This window comes from Pelmatolapia mariae, linkage group LG8, assembly GCF_036321145.2.
Source record: "Pelmatolapia mariae isolate MD_Pm_ZW linkage group LG8, Pm_UMD_F_2, whole genome shotgun sequence".
In the NCBI taxonomy this organism is placed as follows: domain Eukaryota; kingdom Metazoa; phylum Chordata; class Actinopteri; order Cichliformes; family Cichlidae; genus Pelmatolapia; species Pelmatolapia mariae.
In genome coordinates this window covers 4,318,219-4,328,112 of record NC_086234.1, presented here as the reverse complement: position 1 = coordinate 4,328,112, position 9,894 = coordinate 4,318,219, and the positions used below count along the sequence as shown (strand labels likewise).

At 38.9% G+C, this 9,894-nt stretch overlaps 1 protein-coding gene across 1 annotated transcript; it reads right to left on the bottom strand.

Annotated features, from left to right (window-relative positions):
- Window positions 1-2,061: 2,061 nt before the first annotated feature.
- LOC134633622 (UDP-glucuronosyltransferase 2B31-like) lies at window positions 2,062-9,519 on the bottom strand. The gene is made up of 2 exons (XM_063482497.1): window positions 9,417-9,519; window positions 2,062-5,709 (listed from the first exon to the last, which is right to left on the bottom strand). The coding sequence occupies exon 2, from the start codon at window positions 5,698-5,700 to the stop codon at window positions 4,099-4,101; it is 1,602 nt and encodes a 533-aa protein (XP_063338567.1). The 5' UTR covers window positions 5,701-5,709; window positions 9,417-9,519; the 3' UTR covers window positions 2,062-4,098.
- Window positions 9,520-9,894: the final 375 nt, after the last annotated feature.

The window sequence follows — 9,894 nt, the reverse complement described above, 5'->3', positions numbered from 1 at the left end:
AGAGCACGTTCTGTGATAGAACAGAAAATGCCCATCATGGATGTGCAACCAACAACTGCAGCTGTGTGTTGCTATCATGACAATATGGTCCAAAATCTTTGAGGGATGTTTCCAACATGTTGTTGAATCAATGCTACAAAGATTTAAAGGCAAAACAGGGTTCAGTCCTCGCAAGGTGTACCTAATGAAGTGGCAAATGAGTGTATAGTCGTGTCTTCAGTTTATCTTGGCTGTTTACATCGCCTCTTCAATCTCCTGTTTCTCTTGCTGTGCTTTAGATTTATCTATGAGTCTTTGACTTTCTGTAGCCACTGAAGTTCATCGTTTGTTAAATTATTCTGACACCCCATCCTGCATGTGGGACTTTTTTATTTATGTGTCGAAGTTCTGGCGAGCCTCACTGATGGGGAGGAGAGCCAAACGTAAAAGAGCACTGGAAAATTGGCAAATTGGTGTGAAAAGGGAAAAGTTGTTTGAAATATAGATATGGGTTTTTTGTTCTTTTTAAAAACATTTAAAGCTTTGTTTTGCTAACACTTTCCATTTTTCTGAGCCACTATACTGTGTTGTTTTGGCTAACAGACATTTAAGGTTTCTGCAGAAGCCTTGAGACAGAGATTTGATGCCTGAGCTGATCGGGTTGAGCTAAAAATTATTGAGAAACATAATTAATGAAATAAGAACATTTTTAATATCTCCCTTATCAAAAGGAAACAATAGAGGTATCATAAATCTAAATATCTTTGAAATAAATTATTCCTTTAGCTCCCACCTGTGTGTGTGTGTGTGTGTGTGTGTGTGTGTGTGTGTGTGTGTGTGTGTGTGTGTGTGTGTGTGTGTGTGTGTGTGTGTGCGTGTGTGTGTGTCTCAGTTAAATTGCTATACAGAAGGGTGCACTGCCACCTTCTGGTTAAAATTCAGTAAAAGTTTTGATTCTTTTTTACCCAGAAAATGAATTTGAGTATCTGCTCTGTTTCATTTATCTACTCCAGTGACCCATATTTTAAAATGTACTAATGTTGTTTTGGTTTGTTATTTTTATACATTAAGAAAAATATTATTTAGCCAATTCTCTTTGGCTACTTCTTACAAAAACTGTAAGTTATTTCATTCACATTAGGAAAAAAATGGATTTAAAACTTGAGTGTGTTTGAGTGAACGATACATTGCAGTATGTTAATATCGCTCTTATAGGTTATAAGTTATAACTCTGTAATACTCTCATCAATAACAAATGATAACGAACGCCATCATAGTCAGGCTTTTTTATCTTTTGTTTCTAATTAATTCTAAATAAACATCTAATAATTAAAATATTTATTTTATTATATCAGAGACAGATAAATTAGGTGAAGGTAAAGGGCAGTATTCCCTCTAACGTTGCATTAAGGACCCCCAAAGTCACATCATATACATGCTTTTACCAGTGTCCAAATGTATCTGTTTTACCCTGAAACTGCCTGTGCGTGTATACCGTGTAAAGTCATACTGAAGAAACTGTTTTATGATACATAACAGGAAAACCACACTCACTGTCTCTGTGGGTTAGGAAGTCTTTAAATTATTTTTCTTCTCTTGGGTTCTGCCTATATTTGAAGTCTAGACACGCAAAACGTGCATCTGAGCGAGAGTGTGTGGGCTGATGACAAAAAACAAGTAGTGCATTCTTCTTTCTAATGAACCCCCAGCTCAGAAAAACAAAGCCCCCCACTGTGGTCCACATGACTCAAACTGAGCTTATCGCACTTTTCTGTTTGTGTATGGCTGCTGCAGCTCGTCTCTGATATTAGGACGGTCTGTCTGCAGGTTAAGCCTCCTGCAGACTGTGCGAGTTCAGCAAAGCAGATCATAAGTCACTTTTACATTGATAAATAGTAAAGAAACACATTTCCAGCTCTATTTTTTTATTCTTAGATTCTGCTAGAGTGGCTTTTCATGATTATCAGTTTAAAAGAATCCTTATTTATCTCATGCTGGACTTTCCAGAACAAATAAAGCTTCTGACAAAAAGTTTCATTTTTAAAATTTTAATCAAGTATTTTGTCTTCAAGTGGTATTAAACAACATACATTTGCATCACATAAATATTGAAAGAACATTAAAAATAAGGTAAATTATTCAGTTTTTCTATAGCTTGTTAAACATCAGAACTACATATCAGTTCACAGTAACAGTGCTAAAAACACACTCATGGCTTACAAATTACACACTCACTGATTCTATGTCAAAATTCTACATTAACAGTAACCGAGCACTCAGCTTTCCAGCATTTATTAAATGTAAATATGATAGTCAAATGTACATATTCGTCTCCTTTTATCCATCTACCTTCAGTCTGAGGCTAACATGGCTGAAAATGCATTTGAAAAACAGCAATAAATTATAACCCATTTACTAAAAATAATCCACAAACCTTGTGTTTATTCAAGAACAAAGGATGGTTCTGGGTAGATAAGCTTGTACTTCCTCTGTAATGTTAGCTGGCTCCACACTTCTATTGGTTAGTAGATGTAAACAGTAGAAAGAATATAGTTCCTTTATGCAACTGCTCGCAGCAAGGCTTGTGTTTTGTTTCAGATAGTTATTTTAGACAAGACCCAATGACTTACTAAACAGCTTGACACTACTGTATTGTAAAATTACTGAAACATTGAGCATGAGGTGCATTTGCTGTTTGTGCGGTTATAAACACAGGCTGAACACAGATGTGTGACCATTCAGAAATGCCTTAAATGTGAGTTCTGTGGGGAAACAGAGATTGGCTACTATAAAACCTTTAGTGATGAGCTTAGCTGGTCGTTTTGACTCTTATTGAACAGAACATTGAAAGTCAGTCAGATCCATAAAAGTCAAATTTTCACATTTAACAGACTACTTTCTCTCGTGTTTGGTTGCCACAGTACTGTCCAAAACTCTTGAGCCACCCTTCATCTCTTTGTATTTTGATTCCAAGGAGCAAGGCTTTTTTGTAATTTGAAGTGGTGTTGACCGATAGTTCTCCAGGCTTTTGTATTTTTCTTCAGCTGCTTTTTCACTCATTTTCAGTCCAGTTTAGTATTTTCGCACGGACAAAGGGATATCCAAAGAGTTATTAGCTGAAAACCTGACATATCTTGTCATGTTGTGCAGTGTGTTCTTAAAAAATTTGAAGAAACTGGGCAAGCGAAGACAAACAATGAAGTATCAGACCTAAAAATCTATCATCAGAAATGGTCCCAAGTTGAAGGGTGGCTGTTAAGAAGCCATTTACAAGGACGGGAAACAGGGAGAGAAAGCTGACGTGTCCCAAATTACACAAAAATTAGACGGAAAATCAGTGGCAACTTTTGGTTCTGCTGTAAGTAAAGAAGGGGATGTGGAACGAGGTAGAACAGTGTCTACAGCCAACTATAAAACATTGTGGAGGTACAGTCATGGGCCTGGTTTGGGGCTGCTATAAGGCAGGCTGTATATATTCTGTATTTTCATTATTGTTTGCACATTTCACTAAGCTTTTGATATGTCCCTAGCAAAATATGAAGAAAATCTGACTATGAAATATTTCTTTTCATAGTCATATATTGCTCACCATTGGAAGTTTAATATTGCATCACTTACTTTGTATTAGCATTAAGTGACAGTGACAGCACCAGAGTGATTTGAATCAAATAGACAGTCCTAAAACCTTTGTATTTTATGGAACAGGCCAAAAAGCCAAATGCTCTGTCCCTATATGCAGGATCTTTGGAGAATAAGTTAGTGTAAGGTTGTTTTTTTATTGTGTTCCATATTTACTTTTTACTTTCCATCCATCCATTTTATAACAGCTGGGGCCAGGTCGTGGTGGGCAGAAGCCTAAGCAGAGAAGCCCAGACCTCTCTTCCTAGCTACCTCCTCCAGCTTGTCCAGGGGAACATCAAGGTGTTCCCAGGAAAGCCAAGAGATATAACTGCAACAGAATGTCGTGGCTGGCTTTGTTCATTATTTGTTCCTTTTAGGTAGCAGTAAAGAACGACTAACCCAAGAGAAATCTTGGGTTAGTCGTATGATTGGGTAAAGACAAGAAAAATCTAGAATATCAATACAACGTTTTAATTGAATCCATCTTCATTCAAGGAGTCACTCTTGCTTTGGTTTCCTCCTCCTGCACATTCGAAGGCACGTGAATCGTATGACTGCGACTACAAAGGCTGTCAGCATAAACAAGATGGCCAACAAAAAGCATATAACATCCACAGAATGATACACATACCAGGGCATCTTATAAGACTCGGTGCGTAAATGTGCAGCTCCTCTGTGTCTCATAACAAACTCAATCCAGTAAACTGCAGCATCCAGAGGATGCATTGGTCTGTCTCGGTGGAGAGCAGACAGACGCTTCATGTTGTTTCTGTAGGAGGGATTGTTAAGAACTTCTTGTAGGACTTTGAGGAAATTCTGCTGGGTGATTTTTGTTACATCCACCATTTTAGCAGCTCCTCGAACTTCCATTCGCAAAATGTTTTCAAACTGGTCAAACATCAGGGGAATGCCAATAATTGGCACACCATGGTACATGGACTCATAGATCCCATTGGTGCCACCATGAGCCACAAAGGCTTTTATCTTTGGGTGACCCAGCAGGTCGTTTTGGGGCATCCATTTCACCAGAAGGGTATTGTTCCCCACATTGTTGGGGCGTTCACCAGCGTGCCTCCATACGACCTTTTGAGGAAGCTGAGCAAAGGCAGCTGCGATTTCTGAAGTTATTTCTATTGGCAGACCATTCACCAATGTCCCCAGAGACATCAGGATGAAGCCGTGTTCTCCTGAGCTTTCAACAAACTCCTCCAACTCTGAAGGTAAGGCCTCAGCAGGCTTACACTGAAATCCTCCAATGTAGACCATGTTCGGCATGGTAGGCCTGGGGAATTCGAAGACAAAGTCCACTCTCATGAGCCACAGGTCTACTCCTTGAAGAAGCTGATAGAAGTTCACATCTGGGCCTAAGTACTTTTCTACCATTCTATCATAGGGAGGACACACTATAAACTTGTCAATGCAGGTGTTGAGGAAGTAGTGGAATGTGTTTTTGACTCTTTCAAAAAAGGTCATCTTATTAGAAACGGCATTTCCAGAAGTTGGGACATATGACGTTGGTGATGGAGCAACCACAAAATGACCTTCCCCACTGGTGATCCATCTGACGTTAAAAACAACTGGAAGCTTTAGTTTGTGGGCCACTATAACTCCAACAGGAAGTCCAGGGTCCACAAGAACCAGGTCAAAATTAGAGTCACGTATCTTCGACATTAGAGTCTTGTTCTCAAATATTTCTACACCTAACAGACTAGCTTGTTGGTGGATTTTTGATAATGAACCTATAATTTCCCAGTAAAACTTCATGAAGGCCATCAAAGATGCCCCTTGTTTTTTGATCTCCAGTATCTTGACCAGGAAAGTTACAAAGAAGTCCTGCTCCTCTATGCAGACAGCCTCTGGTAAGGTGACAGTGATGGAGCTGTAATGTGGTGCCTCTTCTTTGACATACCAGCTAGTGGCTGTGCGGACCACAGTGACTTCATGGCCTTTGGCGTGGAGGCTCTGGATCAGGAGCTTCATGTTCACCCAATGGCTGCCATCAACGGGGAACACCAGAATCTTTCCACCCTGGACAGGACTTGGAAGTAGTGACAAAGTCACCCCCAGAAGAAACAGAGAAACTCCTTGAATGCTCCCCATGGATCAAGTCTGAGGAAAACAATATAACAATTATAATTTAACTTTTAAGTTTGCAGTCAATGTTACAAGTATGATTTTATAAGTGATGCATAAATTACATGTTGAATTTCTTCCAACTGGCAAACCTACTTAAGTTGCAGGACCCACCAGATCACAGAATTATTGATTGAGTTGAAAGGGTTGTCTTTTTGAATGGAGCTACTTAGATAGCGTTCTTATTTCTAAGCAGGTAGTTAAAATTGCCTAAACTTGTCAGGTGTGCAAAAATAAAGGTAAAAAGTAAAAAGAGAAGAAAAACAAATACTAGTTCAAAACAAAAAAGATCCCAACAAGACTCTAATCACAGTGGCAGACAATACCATGTCTTTACAGGTGTGCAAATATAACCATATAATGGTAAGACATAGGCATGCATTGTGTCATGACCTGATATGAATGAATGCATCCATGTATGAAGGTTAAATACTTCAAGTCAAAGTCAACTTAGTTGTGAGTTCTGCTCTATGTACAGGACATACACAGAAATGAAATGTCATATCCTCCTGATCCACAGTGTGCATACAGATACAGATTTGAAATTACCTATTAGGTCTCAGCATATTAAACTGAATTACACAAGATACATTAAAGCCTAGATTCTATTATTGCTTTCTATGCACAAATACATTCGAGGCTTACAAGAATTCTTAAAGCTATATACGCTATTGCATTTCTTTATGTAAAAATATAAAGTATCAATGAATTATTAAAAGCCTCCATCCATTATTGCAAGTGAGGAAACATCAGAATGAAAGTCCTTCATGTAAAGTAAAGGCTAAGACATGGAGCATCTTTTTGAGAGCAGATAACTCTGAGTGGGTAAAGAGGTGAGGGAGGAAGTTCACTATAATGACAGCCTGGCTGATGAAACCTGGTGGAACCTCCCATAACTTTTCTCTGGGGTCACGAGACTAAAAAAGCTGTGTGAGGGGTTTGTGGGATCACCCGCAATACTAACAGTTTTGTAGAGGGAGGGAGAAGATTGAGGCCCCAGTTAGCTTCCCTGCTCCATTTACTATATTCTGTGGTTCAAGGTGGTTGAGTCTTCAAACCACACAGAGATGCGGCTGGTGAAGATGCTCTCAATCATGCCTCAGTAGAAGGTGCACATGATGGGTACTAGGGCTGTCACTTGTCTACATTGTTTTCACTGCACCACATACTAATTGAGATACCTCACTTCTGTAGTATGTCTCATCATTTTTGCTGTTGAAACCCACCATAGTTGTATCATCAAATCAAATCACTTTTAGTGTCACGTCACATCACTGGTACACTGGTACAGCACATGTGAGTGAGATTCTTTTCTGCAAGCTTCACAAGTAACAGTAGTGTGCAAAACAAAGAAATGTAAGAAACAAGCCAGTTATAAGAGCAGGAATGTGAGAATTATGAGAATAAATATATGTACAATTTCAGGATGTGCACAAAAAATGTATGTATGTGTGCCAAACTCTTACTGGATTAGATCGTGACAATATCCCTATAAAGTTGCATCAATGCATATTGTTTAGTTTGGACTTTGTTACTTTGACGCCAAAAATAAATATAAATAAACCATAAATAAACCTGCAAATCTAATAAAGAGGTTATTGCTGTAGTGTGGGGTGTGGTTGTGGGTCAGCAGAGTTAAGAGAAGAGGACTCAGCACACATCCTTGGGAAGCTCTGATGCTGAGCGTGATGGTGCGTGATGTGCTGTTGTTGAGCTGAACTGCTGGTGGCCTCTCAGTGAGGAAATCCAGCGGTTAAATACAGGGGGAGGTGTTTCCAAGTGTCTATTAGAGACCCAATACTGTACTTGTGTCTTGGCAAAGACAAACACAATAAACTATTACTCAAGAAACACAAAAAAGGACCGAAGGCTCCGTATAAGCAGGACAGAGAAGAGCCATTGTGTCTAAATATGCCACTTTCTTGGTGTGTGTCAATCAGTCCATGGTTGTTTTTGCCCTAGGCCAAAATAAAATGTTGGAGTATAAGAGTAATGCATCTAACTAGTGCACTCAGTGACTTTCCACTACAGTTGGTGTTTTATGCACATTTTGAGTCATCTGGAAGATCTGCATAATATCAGTGGAAAATCTTCCAGAACACTTAATGTAGGATATATAGTGTGTCACTCCTTACAGAACATTGATAGCGTAATAATGCAATGACACAGTCACATCCAGCAACAACTCATTTAAAAAACTACATGGAAACGATATTTGTAAAGTGAAATATGTCCCTTCAGAGATAACCCAATCAATAATCAATTGGTTTCTATGTAAACGTGTCTTCTTTTCTAAATGTCTTTTCCACAACTTGAAAAGATCTCATTTCACCTTGAACATTTCAGCCAACTTTCTGAGGTTGTGAGCTGTCTGCCAAAGCTGTCTAAAGTTTTATTTGTTTTGTTTTTGTGTTTTTTTCAGGTAGCATGTACTTCAGACAGCTCCAAAAAGCTTGACTTTGGCCAAACAGGACCAAATCATAACATTATTTAGTCCAGAAAACAACATCCATGGACAATTGATGATTGCTGGTTTAGCGCCTGGAGGTCCCTGTCATCATAATGGTGGTCTATTTGTTATTAAATGACCATACTATACTTCAAAGGTTGTATTCAATGTACAAAGCACCTACAGCGTGCCACTGGCGAGCTCACACTGCATGTATTCAAAAACATTGCATTTAAAATGACTTGGAACAGTTTAATAACATCACTTTCTGAGCAACCAACAACAACAAGAGAAGAATTTTTGCCAGATGTGAGAGATCAGTGGAGCTTTTTACTCTGTGTACATGTTGGATCACTTTAAAACTCGAGCAGTTGATTAATATATGTCTGTTTCTCTTTCTCTGCAGTGACTTTGTGTCTGCAGCAATCATGTGACATAAAGTCGCAGAATCTTAGAGGCATGTAGCTGACATCATAGTGGAGGCAGATGCCCTCACAAGATCTTCTCTGGTTATTAAAATAATGGTTTGTCACATTCTGCTCATAAATGCACACTGTGTGCATTAACTCTAAATATACAGTTCTATATAATATAGCATTTTAATTCTTCTTTAAGCCACATTTCCTGTTGTTTTCCGAGGCTATCGTTTGTAAATTAAACCATACTAAAAACCACTAAATGCCCAACCTGTGCTCTATTTATTGCTACATTTAACAGAGATTAAGTAACACCCACACCTCTTTGAACTCTGACTGGATTGGATCATGACATTATCCCTATAAAGTTGCATCACTGCATATTGTTTAGTTTGGACTTTGTTACTTTGACTGAATCTGTCCAGGCACACATAATACTTGCAAAGAACTCAGAGCTTTTTGGAGTAGTTTCTGCTATAGGAGCTCCCTCAAGGATCACTTTGCCATAATGAGATCACACACAGGCTGACCTCACTGTGTAACATGAAATGTTGCAACAAATCAAAGTTCAGGGGGTGTATGTATGTCCTGAGTAATGCCTGCAGTCTCTAATCTCGTCATCGACATTTAGCAGGGATTTTCTAACAAGCTAAAAACACCAAAGAAGAAGAAACATGCCTTTGTATTCAGTTTCTTTTCTAAATGCCAGTTGCTGAAGAAAAAGCAACTAAGTCTTCTGAGTTTATTTCAGAAGTGCTGAGTAAGCATTTGTAATCGTTTAACTGTTACTGTGAAGGATAGAAAGTGTCGTAACCTACCTTAAATGCCTAAGAATGTGGACAAAAGTACTTTAGATCCTCTCTGAGAGAAGGGAGCTCAGCTTCAGAGTGCAGAAGAAAAGAACCCAAATCCTAATTACAGTGTTGCATAAGGTGGGAGGAGTGTGTAACCAGTGGGTTTCATACGCATGTGTGCAGTTTAGGGTTGGGGGAGGAAAGGGAAGCAGTCTTCCTACAGAGCACATACTCTGTGGCACACACACAAAAACTGTGGAGTAACACAATATCTTCTTAAATGGAATAATAAAGCCAGTGTGGTCTTGACCTGTATGAGCTCAACCAGTGAGATATCCCTATTCCTAGAAAGTAAGAACATTCCAATGACAAAAGAAAAAACCTGGAATTGCAAATTCTGGGAGTTTGCAAAAGCTCTCTGCATTCTAAGGAAATATCCTTGAGAGAACCGGTGGGTTGTCACTGGAGTAATGCACACAGCAGCCCTCACAGCTTCCTGTGA